This window comes from Echeneis naucrates, chromosome 15, assembly GCF_900963305.1.
Source record: "Echeneis naucrates chromosome 15, fEcheNa1.1, whole genome shotgun sequence".
NCBI lineage: Eukaryota > Metazoa > Chordata > Actinopteri > Carangiformes > Echeneidae > Echeneis > Echeneis naucrates.
The window spans coordinates 12258410-12276093 of record NC_042525.1 but is presented as its reverse complement, the minus strand read 5'-3'; the positions used below and the strand labels follow the sequence as shown (position 1 = coordinate 12276093).

At 40.9% G+C, this 17684-nt stretch overlaps 1 protein-coding gene across 1 annotated transcript in view; it reads right to left on the bottom strand.

The window, feature by feature from the left end:
• fmn2a (formin 2a) overlaps nucleotides 1–17684 on the bottom strand; it is a 33935-nt gene that overhangs the window by 2947 nt on the left and 13304 nt on the right. The window contains exons 6-14 of the mRNA XM_029520888.1: nucleotides 15954–16041; nucleotides 12580–12641; nucleotides 8879–8970; nucleotides 8652–8781; nucleotides 8407–8553; nucleotides 7729–7788; nucleotides 6952–7072; nucleotides 4657–4749; nucleotides 402–453 (exon numbers count right to left, since the gene is read on the bottom strand). Coding sequence (XP_029376748.1) covers nucleotides 402–453; nucleotides 4657–4749; nucleotides 6952–7072; nucleotides 7729–7788; nucleotides 8407–8553; nucleotides 8652–8781; nucleotides 8879–8970; nucleotides 12580–12641; nucleotides 15954–16041 — 845 coding nt within the window. The remainder of the gene's footprint in view (nucleotides 1–401; nucleotides 454–4656; nucleotides 4750–6951; nucleotides 7073–7728; nucleotides 7789–8406; nucleotides 8554–8651; nucleotides 8782–8878; nucleotides 8971–12579; nucleotides 12642–15953; nucleotides 16042–17684) is intronic.

Here is a 17684-nt window from a genome sequence, read left to right as displayed (position 1 = left end):
TGTGCTATAGGAACACATTCCTAGCCAGCAGTAACAGAAGCCTGGAGCCAAGGCTGTCTACTCTCGCTCCGCTTAGATAAACAACACAGACACCGCACAGGGGGCCTCCCGTCTACTGAAGGCCTGGCATGACGGCCTGCACCTTCCATGTAACCAAAGGAACCCAGAGTCCTAAATATTGACAAAGCACCAGGATTATATTTCTTCACTGCAGTGAGAATTTGTCACTCTTAAACTACATTGGATTGCATTTATCCAGTGTTGCCTTTACTTCCACATGCACGCTGAAAATACCATTTAATGAAAATAACAATAGAACAAGTGCGAGCATTGAGTTTACAGGTAAGGGGGCGACTGGGAACATTTTAAAGATATAAAGAAATGTAGAGAAAAGTTCTTACATCTTGTGGGTGTCTTCCAGCTGCTTCTCTTGTGTTTCCAGTTCTGTTTTGGCTGGTGGGAAGTAAATTAAAAGAAAAAGCAGTTTGGTTTGGGTAAATAATAATTTCAAGATTCCCTGCAGAAAATACATATTTTACCTGTGGTGTAACTTGTATATATGGGAGGATTCAACATGTCACCATAACTTAAACCAACAGTCATCGTCAAGGTCAGCGCTGTGCCACCAGGTTATTAAGTGTTGGACTGTCCACTGTTGCACAACTGACAAATGAGCACTACAAGCCTCAAGACAAGTGCTTCTTTGTGCCGGTTTACTCCGAATGGAGACAGATGACTGTGTATGTGTGCGCATGTTTGTGTGCCAAAGGCGTGAGAGTAAAACAGAGAGTGAGAGGATAAGAGAATGGGGAGTTGGACACGATGGTACACATTAAGAGATATTTCCAGCAGGCCACAACACTTATCTCAGTGGGCCATCAGGATCATTTTGACTGTGTTATAAATTATGATATAAGTGAAGGGCAGTGAAACGTGACAGCCTCAGTCAGGAAAATGCCGCAGGTCACTGCTTATCAAATTTCAGATCTAGGAGAGGCTTTTTCAGCAGATTTTCAAATATAAAAGAGCTGTGGTGGAGTGATTCCAGCTATATTTTTCTTGGTCTTTATCTTCACTGTACTGCTGGACAATTGGCAAAATGATAGACAATAAATTCTCCCTCATAGTTTCTACGTCGCCTGAAGGTCAATAATCTGTAGCAGATTTTGCTTTAAACTGTCAAATGACCAGAGATGAACTATGGCTTCCCCAGGGGCTTCCAAGACTGACGTGACAGTAGGTAGGACAGAGATCTTTCCCTGCTCAGATCTTAGGAATATCTGGTTGCCATCTACTGTATGGCCAACGCAGCATCTGAAGATCCCAGACAAAGTTGCTGAAGCCAGCAATGTTCTTCACTATTCCAGGATGCTAAATCATTCAGCATCCCACAGTCTCTGTCTCTCTGCTGACAGCTCATAAATAAATGAAGACATATTGATTAAAAAATAAATAAATAAATAATAAGAATGGGGCTTGTCAAAAGCATCTTTCTATCGGGACTGTCTTCCATCAAGAAAGCAAAGATAATTGAAGCTGAGCTAAAAGATCCCGCTGTGATGGGTGAGCTATTTCTAGAAACACTGAATATCAGTTGACTAAGATAAACTCCGAGACTTTTAAATAGATCCCCCCGACACTGAGTGATCCGGGATGAACTCAAAATGATGCATTGTGTTGGTATCGGGCAGTCAAGACGACTAAACCGATAAAATATGAATCTACAAAGTAAACAATGAATGCATTTTGAGAATAGTATTTAAAATTGTCAGATCCATTCTTATACCAATGTCATGTGGTTCGACATAATTATATTGAAGATAATCCCGTTTAATATGTGATTTTAATACCATGCTGTACGTAGACATGAAAAATTACTACAGGTCTGATGTTTCACCATGTCGGCCTAAAAAGGGAGGTGAGTCTTCCTAATCTTTATATCCATCAGAAACAGATTATCACATGGCCAGCACTCTCTTCCAAGTCTCAGTGACTCCATCAAAGGCCTGTATGCATGAGAATTTGTGAAGCGAGCGGGGAAAATCGAGCTAGACCAAACAGCCGAGCTCCAACAAGTCCGCTCCCACTGTTATTCTGTGGTTAGTTTCATGGTCAGAAAATAAACAAAAGTGGTTTAAACTGTGGAGCCAGAAACAGTTTAACCCCAGGCTTTTTAGAAATTACAGAAATAACAAAAATAAGACATTTGGCTGTTGTTCTTTTTTTCACCGCCGCAGTGGAGGAACCCCAAGAATCCCGTCTGGAGCCTTCTGACTCACATATCCATGTTCCGGTGCTTACATTCTGCTCTCAGAGGGAAAAACCTCGTCATTTGCATCAAAGAGAGCGCTCCCATATTTCTCCCGAACACAGAAAGAAAGAAAACGAGAGGAATAGAGAGGGGGAGAGATGGAAATGGGAGACAGGCTTTCATCTGCAGACTTCCTTTAAATGGACAGTGAACATTACCGCCAAAGGACATATGCTATATATTATACTCTCATTTGAATACAAAAGCAGTTGGTGAGAGGCCTGTGAGCCGGCTCCTTCAGAGACTTTGGACAACACCAAACTGAATGTAACCAGGGTCGAAGCCAATGAATGAAAGAAGGAATGACATTTGGCTTGTTATGTAAAAACAAGCATAACAAACTAAGTCTTACACCTTTGAAGTGGACCACAATATCCCAGTGTTGTTGTAGATGTCAGATTATGGAGATAAAAGCATAACTGTGTAGCATCTGGTAGGCATGACACATAAACACAACTCCACATTCAGTGAGTTTTGCCACAACAATATGGAGAACAAAGATGCAGCACGAACTGTGAACCTCCTTTAGAACAGAAGTCGTGCAATGCCTTGTTTGAGACAGAAAGATCTCAGCAACTATTGGATTAATTACTGGAACAGACAGCAGAATCCTGCTTGTAGCTTTAAGTACTAATGCCATAAAATTCTCTCTCTCTCTCTCTCTCTATATATATATATATATATATATATATATATATATATATATATATATATATATATATATATATGAATATATATAAAAAGAGCGAGAGAGAGTTGAGCTCCATGCAAAATTAAGATGGTGACACATGACATCACACTGGAGACGTAATGGTTACACCTCCAGTGTGTCATTGTGAACATGCTAGTAAGCTGACACACAAATTTAATCATCTGTTTATTCAACAGTCTTTTCAGTAAACAGACTGCATTAGTCAGACGGTTATTTGATTTCAATTAACTAGAAATTAGGCCGAGCGGTCAGTATATAAGGAATGGAAACTAGAAAAATATACTAATGGAGGAGCTGTCTGAACATTTAAGTCAGCAGAAAAACAGGAAAATGTATGTGAAAAAAATTATGTGAAAAGTACATAATAAAAAGGATCAGGTGCTGAACAAGTCATTTTTGTTCCAGCCTCTCAGACATCCAGTTCTCTTCTCTGCAGTCAATTTACCAGGCGTCATGACAAGCTCAGCTCTGGCCATCCTTACTCCTCCTTCACGGCAGAGCAAGATGTACTCTTTTATAAAGCGGTACAGATCAAGATAAACGGGCCAGCTACCAAGTGCAGTCATAATCCATCAAAGCAGATAGGCAAACTTGAAACAATGACTGTTAGTTATTCAATACACACTGGAATAAACACACGTCCCTGTGGAAACAATGCTGAGTGAACCCTTGTGTGCATATATATCACCCACAAAACAGCATGAAACAGATTTGGAAATGTGTCTGCAGACAAAGAAGACATCAAATCATTGTGACTGATGAGCTGCTTCACATGCTCTCACACCACAGAGGAATTTTTATCTCCAGTATATCAAGGGAATACAGAACGAGAGAACTTTTCCTAATTTTTGAAAAAGATAAACCTGGAGATATAGTAATCCGAACCAATAAAAGATCCAAAATGATTCAGATTATTAAAAGTTTTATAGTCTAATAAAATGAATCATTCAGTCATTGTTCTAAAAAAATGTTTGGTGTTGTCTGGTACTGGTGATGATGATTTGTACAATGAGAAGAGCTTCGGTGTTTACAAGACGAGAGGACAGGAGTTTAATGATACACACCCTGAGCAGTCTGAAGGCTACAGTCAGTAGCTACTGTATTGTGACGCAATGGGCAAGTGCTAGCTGGTTAACATGCTAATTTCACTAGAATGAAAAGGTGATAGACAAGACACACTGCTCTGGGCGAGGATTGCAACCTTCGCTTTAGACTTTTGAGTAAACGGCTGTTAATGCTTCTGCTGGCTCTGGAGCAACTAAAACAAGTTTTCAGCAAATGGTCCCTTAAGTGTGTGCGTGTGTGTGTGGGGGGGGGGGGGGGTTGACATTGTCCGTGAGTGTTAACAGCAGCAGAGCAGAGCGTGTATGGACCTCATGCCCATGTTCAAGGGAATGAAAGCATACGTCAGCCAAAGCAACAGTGAGGTTTATGATGTGTCTAATCGTTTTTGGACACAACAGAACTTCATGCTAAGTGAAATAAGACATATCAGGCTTTGGCTGCTCAGATAAACACTTAGGGGGGTCATTTCTTTTCATAGGATTTATTGACAAGAAGAAAATATCACTACTCTGTGAGACTGTTTAATGTCTTAATCATTTTTTGGAGTTGCTTTGCAAAATTGTCTCACCGTGGCTCAGAAATGTGTCCATCTTGTCCATGAAAGGTTGCAGGTTGTCTTCAGAGGACAATTTGCAGACTTTCTCCCTCTCAGCAGTGCACGCTGAAACAACAGCAGATGATCATGACGAGAAATGATTAGGAGGTAGAGCAATATTATGTTGTAATTACTCTACAATACACTTCTCCCTTGTTGAGATTGTCGTGATAAATCTCCACTGAATGTCTCCTGAATAAGGGTCAGCAAAGACATAATGACCTATAATGACTAACAAGGCGCTCGCAGGAACCAGGGAGGCCTGCGTTCTGATCCCAGGAGAAACCTATCGTCATGCTATATCTGCAAACATAACGGATACGCAAACGCAGCACAAGGCCTCAGTGGCAGAGAGGCCGAAAGACGCTTAACGGAACGGGAAGGCCAGGACTAAGCAAATGGTAATTCATAGACCATATGGTGCCTCAGCCTAAAAAAGGTACACAGTGAGATCTCTCCACTGAGCCGCTTTGTGATGTCCTTCAGAGCAGCCAAGGCCATTACTGCACCGCCTACTTATCAGAGCCTTCCTCTGGGAACTGTCATCGAAGCCCATGTCTGTTAGAGTGCTCAGCCGGCTCTGCTAGGTAATGAAGAGGTCTGCAGGTAGAGCATGTGATGATGTATTTATGAACAGAGTCTGTGCCGCCACCACCACTGGGGTCGAAGCAAACGCAAGTCTATTTCCCCGGTGAGCAACTCCATCTTTATGAATTGCAAATAATGAACAGCCCAAAGAATCATTAAATCTGAGGAAAAACAATATTTGGCAACATGGAACAGGCACCTGATTGGTTTAGCAGCAGAGATACATAAAACATGATAAAGAACAGACAGGGTTTGGGGAATTGTCAAATGAGCTACAAGCACACAAACATACTTAAATACTCAGACTAGTGCACATGCATGTTTGCACGAAAATACACGGTCATTTGTCACCCCCAGTTAGCATTCAGCCATTGGAAAACGTTCTGAGTGCCAATTGACTTGAGACAAAATGAAAGATCATTTCCAACTTGCCTCATTCATTAGGACTCTTTCTCACTCAACCAATTGGCTCGTCAAGCGAGTTTTGTCCTGACATCCTAACATACTGTATAATCCAACATTCTTTGTGTATTTTTATAAAGCTTATTTATTTCTACAGATTTTTGTTAATTCATATGCTGATACGTTTAACAGCAAAACTAACAAGTGCTAACACTCTCATCATATCATCACTTCAGTGAGCGATTACACAGATGCACGGATGGGTGAATGGGAATTCTGGCTCAAAACATTTTGGCTTCATTTTTATTCCCCCAAAGTTGATGGTTTGTGAAGATAATAAAGTCATCAGATAATGACATTCATAATACACTTGATATACTTAGGGTTAAGTTTTGAAAGAGTAATTACGTGCAGCCAATTTTTTTTTATTTGTCAAATTTCAACTACAATCATTTTCGTTCCATCCCTTTTTTCCCCCCAAGGCAGTCGATTTGGATGATTTTTCTGAGTAGCAAAAGGAATGATCATGCAATATATGCAATTTCTTAACAACATTTATTAATTCAAGTACAGGTTGAAAATCTGTCTGATGAATGAAGACCTGAATGAAAAAAGTTAAATGAACTGATGATTCAAAAAGTTAGCGACTGACTAAATCAGTTTATCCATGAGTCATATTGAGGACACATCTGGGCAAAGTAATGACGCACAACATGTAAAAGGAGCTGCAGGAATATATGAAATTCTCATTGTTGCGTGTTGGTGCTTTGTTGCTTGCAGGGTCAGTGAGGTGATTCAATGCTTGAGGAGAGTCTCTTTCAGTTCAGCGAATGGCCGATGAACATTTAATCATGTACGCAGGTAGTGGAAGTTCTCTGACCTCGCCCCTCTGTATTTTGATCTCTATTTCATGAGGACGGTTAAGGCACGCCAGGTCCAACAGGAGTCTACATCTGACAAAAGTCACATCTGCTTCTGGTTTGCTCGTCTGTACGACAAACAGATGCTATCTCTCTGTTGATCCGCCTCTACGATCCGCACATGACCATAGCTGGTCAGGATTGGGAAATTATTTTCCATTGCACTAGGTGATATGTGCTGGGATTAATACATAATTTATTGCTTCATAAACAGCCATGCGATGGCATTTTAAACATGGTATAAAACTGCTGTAATGTGCTGAATATTACATGATAACCTAGTTGTAAACATATCGTTAAAAGGTTTTGGATTTGCTCAGAACTGGAAATGCTTTGTAAGGTAAATTGACAACCATACCATTGAGGTCTTTCCTCAGCTTGCGCAAATCTCTTTGGAAGTCCTCAAACTTCATCTGGGAGGCCTGGAAAAGGTCTTGGGGCTCGGGCAGAGGGTAGACACAGGTTTCTCTGCCAGCATCCTGGTAAAGCACAACGTACATTCATATGTACACACACACACTAAACGTCAAAGACAATCTTTTTCAAATGGACAAGGGCCTCTCTAGTATATACTGTACACAGCAGGCCAGATTGAAATAAATGTCTCCAGAGACCTGTATGCACTTATTAGCAGTCCAAACATCCCAGAGAAGATATGGCTGACACTGCAGAAGATAACGACCACTACAGTTGGTGCAGAAAGTAGACTGCAATCCTCTCCATCAGAGTTACTACAAGGCCTTTATGAGTGCTAGAGTCATGTCATGCAGGTTGATTTTGGCAGGCAGCACTCTACTGAGTTCATCTCATCTGGAGAACTTAATTATTTACACTAGTTCTCCTTTGGATGCAGTGCCAATGAACAGGCTGCAGGTTTGAATGAAGCCAGACCAAAGCAGAGTGAGAGCAGGAGATGAAGAGTGAAAGACTGAAGGAGAATTATAAGTGAGGGCCAGAGAAGGAGAGAGATTTGTTTCTGCCGTAAACGCGGAAAGGGAAAATAAATAATTTGATAAAGGATAAGCCATGGTATCCTCTGGCAAGAGAGGAGATGAAAAGAGAGCTCTGGAAGGATTTCTAAGCAAATCAGACTAAAACAGAAAAGTGATTCAAATAAACAGGAACCAAAACATACCTCATCAAAGTGCCTTAGATAGTAAGCAACAATGTAGGACAAAAGACTCTGGGAGTTATCCTGAAAGAGAGAGAGAAAAAAAAAGATTCAAATAAATAAACCAAAACCCCTTTATTTATTAATTTAATCATTTTGGAGCAGGACGTTTTAATTTGTGCAGGGCAAACAAGAATAAGGACAGCGCTCTTAGAAGTTGGGGATAAATCATGACTTTGGTGGAGCAATACAACAAAACACAACTCTGCTGGGCTGGCTGTCATAACTCCGAGTGTGTGGAAAGTTTGATGTTCTTTATGGATACCTTACTTGGGTTCACCACCACAAAAAACACTAACCACTCAGTCCTTATATGGCAGTGCCAAGGATACACTGAGCCTGTTGTGATATTGAATAGGAACAGTAAACAGAATGGTCTCTCCACTCAATGTGCACAGCTATGGTCTGTTTGGTCATAATGAAGGTCCTTTTCAACTCCTGGACTCTCCGCTCACCACCATTTGTCTATACAAGAATGCTTTATGGCAGAATAAAGCTGTGTGGGTGCAAATAAGTCACATAAGCTTGTCTCCTTAACTATTTTTTCCACATACACTTCCTGTTTGCTTGAGAACAACACTACAGTCACAGTCTGTTCTTATATCATGAGTGATGTTTGCTTTTGCTCCTGGAAAGACTCACACTGCTCTTAACGTCCTTCAGTTTTGGCAGAATGTCCAAGGTGAAGCCATCAGCCTGCCCTCGGGAGCGATTACCTCCGTTCATGAAGTTGCCGAAAGCCAGCACCAGGCCAAGAATCTGCAATACACACTTACCACTCTGGAGACTCTGGCGCACACATGCACGCACAAATAGATGTGATGAAGACATGAAGGTTAAACTGAGTGACAGCGCAGAAAATTAAATGAGAGAGGTCAGTGACTCACCTTACACACTCGCTGAAGGATTTCTACTTTGCGGATGACTGAGGTGATACATTCATGGAAAGTTGACTGAAACAGGATGCAAAACACCCGTTCAGAGAAGTTGGGGATTTTTGATAGCTGGAATAGAAACCTAGAGGGACAGAAAAGATTTGTCACCATAACACATCTGCTTAATGACATGTGTCTTGTGTTATAAATTTAACTCAGAAAGGAGAGCTGGCTCTTACTGCTCAGGCTTGTCAAGGGGTTTGGCATCCTCCTTGTCTACAGTTGATTTAATATGCTTCTTAATGCTGTCCATCTCATCACTTTGAGCTCTCTGTCAGATAAAAATGTAGATTTATTTAAGCAGGAATTAATAATAAGTAGGTTAATATTTAACAGAAATGCTTGCCTGACCACATTATTTATATATTCTTATGCATTACTGAAGATTTGTGAAGCAATACTTTGACATTGATCCTAGCTTTGGCGTTAAGTTTCTTAAATCTATATCCTGTAAAGTGGGTGCTGCCTTTATCATCAGCACCTCTGAGTCATTAGTGCCACAATTAAAAAAAACAGTATATGATGATCTGAATAAATGTTGATGGAGATATGACGACATATATGACGGCACCAGAAAAGTTATTCAATAGACCTTGAGGTAATGTTATGTAAATTGCTGTTTTTGGACCATGAACCTCTCCTTTAAAGCCAGCATGGAAAAGTAGTCTTTAAAATCAACATTTACATTTTCATGACAAATGACTAAATCCATCTACAGATGAAGAGCATGTGATGTGTCAAAATCACCAGAACCCCTTATAAGGTTGGTTGGTTCTTCAGCTTAGTTCTCGTTTCCTTTGTTGACAAATTTCCGCTCAAGTGTAAAAGAATTTTCAGATTGTGCCATATTGTACACAAACTGGCAGTGTATGCCAGCCTATACAGTATACGTTTCATAAATGCTTTCAGCCAGACTACATTCCTAACTATTATCATGTTGTCAGGCTCTGGACCACAGTTTTATACAAGGTGGTTTAAGAAAAAACAGGCCAGAAATGCCCCTTCATTTCACAAGAGGCTAAAACAATAGATGTTAATGTGTCTCACGCAGATGGGCAAAACAATAAAACCATCCCCAGGAACAGAATGTAAACTTTCTCCCAGTCCGTACAGAGTCCATAGACCCCCTAAGTCTGGCTCTCCACAGTCTGGTCTCTGCCTCTGTTGCTCTCCATCTTTCTCTCTGGGGTTTAGCCACAGCATGGATCCTTGGAAAACATCAAACACCAGCATCAAACGGACTGAAGGCCCGATTAGTATTCTACACACCGCTGCCTTCTGTCGACGAGGGCAAGCTCTCCTTCGCCTTCTCTCGAGATGTTTTCAAGTGTAAATATATTTAACACAAAGCAGATCCTTTTCAAAGGGCAGCAGTGGAGCCCAGCAGTGTTTGGTGTAATTGGGGACAAGTAGGCATTAGCGTGTGATCTTTGAATTGCTAGGGCATGTTGCAGTGGTTGTTAGCATGAGAAATACAGTCCCATGTGGAATATCAAATGCAAAGGAAAGTAGGATGATATTTGTGATGCCAGAACTCCAGCAGTAGCCAAGTGTTATTCATTAGCCAGGTTTCTAGCACTGGGCTAAACAGAGCCAGCCAGAGCTTAATCACTATTTATGTCACTCAATTTTCAATGAAACACCATTTATGAGATTCTTTGTACATTAAACTGCCAAATAACAGTCCTTTAAACGACAAACTCTATCCTGTAATAATCATGTAAAACATATTAAGACTTCACAAGGCATTTCAAAATATAAAAATAAAAAAATATGTAGTATGAGTTGAACGGTTGTAGTGTTAAGACTCATGACGGATGACAGCTGTAACTGACCTCTGTGACATTAAGCTACCATCAGCTGAAAGGAGCATGAACTTCAACTTCAGACAACCAGTCTGGACCCAGATTACGGCTCGTGATATTAAAGGGGAGGGAGCCGCGTCCCACTATCACTGCGACCCCTTTAATGGTGGCTTATTGTTCAAAGAAAAGGAGTGGCTGTAATCCACAGCTCACAGACTGAGCGACTCTGTCCCCGCCTGTGCGCGTCTGTGTGTGCACATACAGTATGGTATGTGCGCGTTTGTATGGGTCAACATGTTTGTTTGCGAGTATGTTTTTGTGTGTGAGAGGGAGAGAAGCCAAAGAATGGGGGAGAGCAGTGTGTGATCGAGCTCCTACCACAGTGAGTGAGGGTGTAACCATTAGAAGCCCCTCACATTCCTCAAGACAGGCTGACTGCTGCCAACTGTGGTTTAGGGGGCTGGAGACCCACAGACAGGATGGAGTCTCGCAATACAAAAGAGAAACAATTTGGCTCCTCTACCCAATAACATCGCCTTAGGCCATAAGGGGGAGAGGGGGAGAGGAAGAGGGCTTGAAGTCTTGGGGTGAGTGGAGAGGTTAGAAGACTTTTGATCCTCAGTTATGACACATTGGTTCATAACTACAGCTTGTCTCAAGCCTCAGTCTCATTCCCATGATCAACATTATTAATATGCCTCTGGCAGCCAAAGGTCCAGGCCTCTCCTGTGTAGTTGTGCCAAAAAACAATTCACAGGAATTTCACAGCATCTTAAAACTGTATTGCAGTTGAAATGTGGAAAACATGCCCATTTTCATGTCCCATTCTTTGCTGACCAGATTTCTACGGGACGGGGGAGGTTTGATGAATATGTATCTACTATATACAGGGAGCCCTTCTTCGCCAAAATGGAGACATGTTGGAAAACAGTGATGACAGCTTTGCTATTCTTCTCTTTTATCCTAATATTATACAATAGATTGTGGTGGTTTCACTTGGCGAAGCTCAGTGCAGTCTGTCCTCTTCCTTTTACACACAACAACACTTTCAAGAGGAGCCATGTGACACCAACACGAGTGTTCCTCAACTACCATTTCCTTTGCACAGGGGCATTACAAAAATGGAATCAATTGAATCCAGTGTGTGTGTGTGTGTGTGTGTGTGTATCGGGGGGCATGTTTACTATGTAAAAGTGTTGGTCTCCTACCAGACCAGCAGACAGATCTATACAGGGCTGACTCAAACAGCACACATGCCAGTCCGGTTTGTGGCTTGCCTGTTTGTTTTGGTATCTAATGCACACTTCCTTTAGTTCACCCTTTCAAGTGGAACATGGATTAAGAACTCCACATAGAAATATGTCCACAGTAGAGTGACATCTGTGACTGACACTGCAAATCCCAAATTACAGGCGTGCCAATTTAATTACAAAGTAGTTTTTATCCCCATCTACTCTGTAAAAGTTCAGCTTTTGATAATCTTGGAAAGGTATCGTGTGACGGATAGCAGTTGGTGTTTCGTGGTTTACCCTCAGTTAAGTGCCAAATAAAACAAGGCTAAACAGCTGATGAATGATTTTCTGCCATTTTGTTGATAACACAGCTTGTTGAGTCTTCTTGGATTTCATTCTTTAATGAAATGATTGCCTGTTATTCATATATGGCATGAAATGTGTAACCATAAATCATTCTATTTTTCACAAGCAAACTGTTCCAAAATAATACTTTTGCAGCAAACCGCAGAGGGAAAAAAGGCTCTGGTTTTCCAAGACAGAATGCAGCAGTCAAGATCAGCCTGAGCTGTCAGTTGTGTTACTTTATACTGGATTTGTTGCACAACGCTATGTATTTATGTGATTCAGCATTGGCAGGAAAATATAGAGATGATTTTAGTTTGGGATATTGTCATTTCACCGGTCTATTGATTTTGCTGAAGCCACTGTCCACATGAGACTTCATCAACCTCCCCTTCAAAGTCAAAAAATTTGCAAGATTTAAAAAACTTTTATTGCTGTCATAACCATAAAGACATAGCTCCCATTCCAAGTAGCACTACAACATATTGATATACTCACATTTTCATAAAGTGCTTGCAGCGTTTCCAGATCAACCACAGCGTTGTCCATATTTAGGACGGCTGTGGGTGGAAGGAGAGGATGACATGGTTAATGTTACCACGACAGCATGTCTGACATTCCCCTGCTACCTTTAACAAGTCAGAAATCAAACCAGGACAAACAGGCCTTCAGTTTCACAAACTCTGGATTAGAACTTTTTTTTGTTAGCGGTAACAACTATCAAACAGTGACAGAACATCTTTGGAAATCAGTTTTGCTTTTTTGTTGTTGTTTTTCCTTGCATGGGCTGAGGACAGCATGAAACAAGGGCATGGTCCACAAACTATTGGGAACTGTATGCTGTGAGTTGCACAGTTATCAGGTCTCATCACAATCACATGCAAGGGGCCACAAACTAAAACATAAATAGGGAGGTCTTGAAAATCTGTCAAAGGTACAAAGATCTGTGTTTGAACTCCTGTGTTTGAATTCCTGGTGTCGCCTTTTTGTCTCGGCACGAGGACCTGGCGCCCGTGAGCATTAATCCTTTGAAAGTAAATGTTTAAAGACAAACAGAGCCTGGGGGTCTGCGGTGTTGAGGCTGAGGTGTTGCTGTACGCAGTCGCACAGTGAAGCACTCGGTACCTATATATGTATCTCATTGGGCTCTGGGTGTCCAAATTACTCACATTGTTTTGATCTGCCGATCTGCTGTTGAGACACTGGGAGAAAAGCTGGTGTCAGGAAGGATCAAGAGGCTTGGCGTAATGGACTCTGCACTCGGTGTTCACTATGCATCACTTCTCATGCCTTGATGCAAAATGTGATTGGATTCCCGATAAGTGTTTGACTAACCGCAACAAACAAGAATAAACTCAAAACTACATTTGAAAAAGTGGAACAAGTCTGAAGTGATCCAGTCTCTTCTCTGCTGCGTCTTTAGCATTCATATAGATTTCCCTCTGCATTCCTGTGACCTTTTTAATCTCTTCACTTTTGTGCCATAAAACAATCCACTCCTTTCCCAATTCTGTGCTGTCACTTTCTAAACTCTTCACACCGGCTCCTCTTCCAAAGTAACCACAGAAAAAAACCCTCTTTTCTCTCAGACCCTCTCTTTTTCTGTTTCTCGCACTTCTCTTTTGTCCCCATTTGGTTTTCATTACCATCTGAGCCGGAGTCTGGCTGACTGGTTTGATTTGAGACGAGTTTTAAAAGACATTGGGAGAAAGCCGTATCATCACTCTGATGCAGACCTCTTGTGACCAAAACCCAGACCCATCTGCCTGGATCTACTCTGTATATACCGCATTGAGCCCCGGCACGGCGCCAGCAACCACCATCTAATACCGAGTGGCACTCCGAACCCTCACAGGAAGCAGACACCACACGGAAGTGTCCTATGAAACATGCAGAGTGACGGCCAAGTCTTAGAACAAACAACAACAACAACAACTGCTGCTGCTGTGAGGAGCAGAGAAATGTGTTGACTTCTTACTGAGCAATCAGGCTGTCATAGAACACATACAATCTAACCAGTGATTCAGAAGTTGTTTTTGCAAGTCAGATCTCCAAGTGGCCAAGGCTTTGCCAGTCAACGCCTTCGTTGTTAAGAGGAAATAAAACAATGATTCACTACACAGACAAACACAACTGTACAATTCTGCTGAATTAATCCCTTTTTTGAAAAACAAACAGAAAATGGATTCCTTGATCATCTTAAACCTGATGGTGCAAGGGAACATGACAATGGGAAACAATAGCGTTGTCGATGCAATAATGTTCAATTAAAGCACTTGACTTAGTAAATAAATTCACTCTCTGGGGTTATTTGGTGCAGGGCAATAGCAATCCCACAGTTTTGAGGAATAAAAAGTGCACAGCACTAAGAAACACTACAACAACGCACTGAGATATCTTTTCTCTGATCTTTCTCTCCTGGATATACTGAAGTTTCCAATCAGGGCTCATTATGTACTATGGCAGAAACTGTCCTAACAAAAGAGACGAATGGCAGTGCTGATGAGAGTAGTCCTTGTTTGGCCTCCCGCTCTGACCTGAGATGGATGCACCCAAGACTGAAATGCAGATGAGTTAAAATTCAGTCCACAAGATGCTTTGATGATCCAGGGCAAGTGTACAACATTTACCAGCTATGGTTTCTGCGGTACACATTTATTTTGATGCAAGCTACCCTGCTGCCACATTCGGATTTGAAGCTGCAATAATGTCTCCGCCGTAGGAGGTTTAAACAGGGGAGAAGAAAGAGGAGAAGTGTTTAGACACATGGATGAGCGAAGTCTGGCGAGCAATCAGAATAACTAAAACAGGAAGACAGTCTAGTCCCATCCACGTCTCCTGAATGACTTCACTTTAACAAAGCCATTTAGACAAGATGGTGACAACTCGTCAGAGAAAGGCAGAGAACAACTGAGAAACATGATGTGGAGGTTAGATGAGGAGAGATTATGCAAAATGAAAGCAAAGAAAAGGTATCGCGGTAGGATTGTAACAAAGGAAAAACATTTCGGATGATTGTAATCCTTGTGCTCGTGACAAAGCTAACTACCAAAGGGCAGTTTATTTAGCAAAGACCTGAGACAATATTCAATCTTTTTACTTTTACTTCTTCTCAACATTGCAGCTTATGGTAGGTTTAAAGAACAAAATGAAGAGAAAAAAAAAAAAAAAAAAAAAAAGAAATTCACATAAAGCTGCACCAAAATACTTTCCACAATACTCATTGTGGCATTTGCATGCAGGCAACAGCTCCAGTTGTTGTTCATTGTTAAGGAAAGGGTTAGGGTTTAATGGTAAAATACCACAGTCTGATCATCTGTTGCTACATCTGTCAGATTTAATTGGAGCAGGTGGGTTCACCATTGTTCCCAACATTTGGCGAGTACAGCAGCCTCATACTATTGTCACAAGACAGTGTGAGTCTGCACACAGTGCCACTTCTGACACCCCAACACTCCTCCATCTTTTAGCCTTAATAAAGGCGCTCTGGAAAAGATTTGCTGAAACAAAAAAGGTCTGACGGTCCAAAATAAAAACACTGTACAATAATCCTGAGCAAATTGAAGAGCAATTGATCTAAAATAGATATTTTACTCAAACCTACAACTGTCAGCTAAGTGATGAGGGGGTCCTTGGTCCATCCTTGCATAATAAAAATCATTCATGAAATGTATGGAGTTCAATTTGACAAAACAGATGTGGTACAGAAACTGTTTTCATATTAAATACAAATGCACTGAATGTTACAACATTAACCGTTCTGGTCGTGCTTTCAAAGTCATACAACTTCATCATTCAACATTCTTCTTACTTTCATTTGCATCACATCTGATTGCAGTGTAGATTCATGACCACGTGATGATAACACTTACCATTCTGGATGTCCTTCATATCCAGATGAATGCTGGACATCAGAATGCCCACAGCCTGAGAACGCTTGTTGCTCAAAAGCTTCACCACCTAAAAGTCGATGAAGCAAAGACATGAGAGCGGTAGTGTTATTCCAGGCCAGACAGAGAATAGAGATGTTGATACGCCACACCACAATGCCCACATATAGACAAAACAGTTAATAACCAACTGGCGATATGAGAGCAACATTGCTTCCCCCTGTCAATTTCCCTCTGTGGGAGAGAAGCTAAACTCTAATCACTGTCAAACATTAAGGAAATTAGTAATGCTGTCTCGAGAAACTAAAGAGATTTTTTTTTTCCCCCCTTTTGATGCAATCCTCTACATCCATCATCTTTCAGTCTGGTGATTCATTCAGGCAAGAATTTGCCAAGCAGAATATTTTCTCTTTGGGTCAACATACAGAAAATGTTCAAGGTTTTAGTTTACACATTCTGTGATCTCACTGTGCGAATCCTAAGCTAAAAAATGTCAATCAAAACTTGTAATATCATGTAGCCAAGACGAAAAATGCCCCAGAAGCCACAATATTAACAAAAGCTAGCCAAATAATAATAGCTTCCACTTGTCAAACAGCCAGGGAGCTGACTATCAAGCAAGCGCTTGCCTAAGTAAGCACAAGTGTGTGCAGGGTAGCTGGAAGTGATGAAGGAACAGGACAGGAAGCTCATGGCCTACTGCGATCAAGACAGAATGCTTCCATATAAACCCGATCTCAAACACACAGGAAGTTATATCACCAGGCCGAACTGTCTCCGTTTTTCTGGCTCAGCCGCAGCTTCAGGGGACAGACCCTCTGAGCTATGGTGCCACTCGGCACCATAGCTCATGTACAAGCAGGTTGAAGTGATATTCACTTCAGTCGTGTAGTCCCATGCAGGGTGACTTGATACTACAGAGCGTCACCCTACTGTTATTTTCAAATGAAACAACACTACATCTATGAGTCAAAATACTTTTTGAAAGCAATAAATGAAATCCATTACAAAATTAACATTTTTTGCTTCAAAGATATATTTTTAGTTACATTTATCGTCTTTTGATGCATTTATCACTTCATTGTTGGTCAATACAAATTTTCATTAAACCCATATAGCTCTGAATTTCACATGAGAAATGAAACCCTGTTCTCTCAAAAGATGCTGGAAAGCAAAACTATATTTAGAACACAATTACCCTCCGGTGGTATTTTTTTGATGATACCCTGGGTCCTATCCTACTTTTAGCTACGCCAGTGTGAAGATATCTAAACAAGATATATTATTATTTTTATTATTATTATTATTGTCATCCTTCCTGTTCACTTTGCCAAAGCATCATGGTAACAGTTCCAACAATAGCTGGAGTGTGGTCAGTGCACAGTCAGAAGTTGAATGCCTTCAATGTGAAGTAACAATAGAGTGACAAAATAGTGCGTCGTGCTGGACTAAAAGAAACTGTATCAAACACTTTCAAATTCAAAGAATCTTTTAACCGGAGGCTTTGCAGTTGCGATTTCTGCCTTCTGCAGCTTCTTTTCCGATCAGAAACTGAAAATCTTTGTGGTTTTGGATTTGGTCGGCTGAAACAAGAGAATCTTTTGTTAGCAGTATTGTACAAAAAAAAAAAAAAAATCAATGACTGAAGGAATAACAAACATCATAATTAGTGGATGAATGAATAGTTAACCATTAGTTGTTGCCAAAACATCA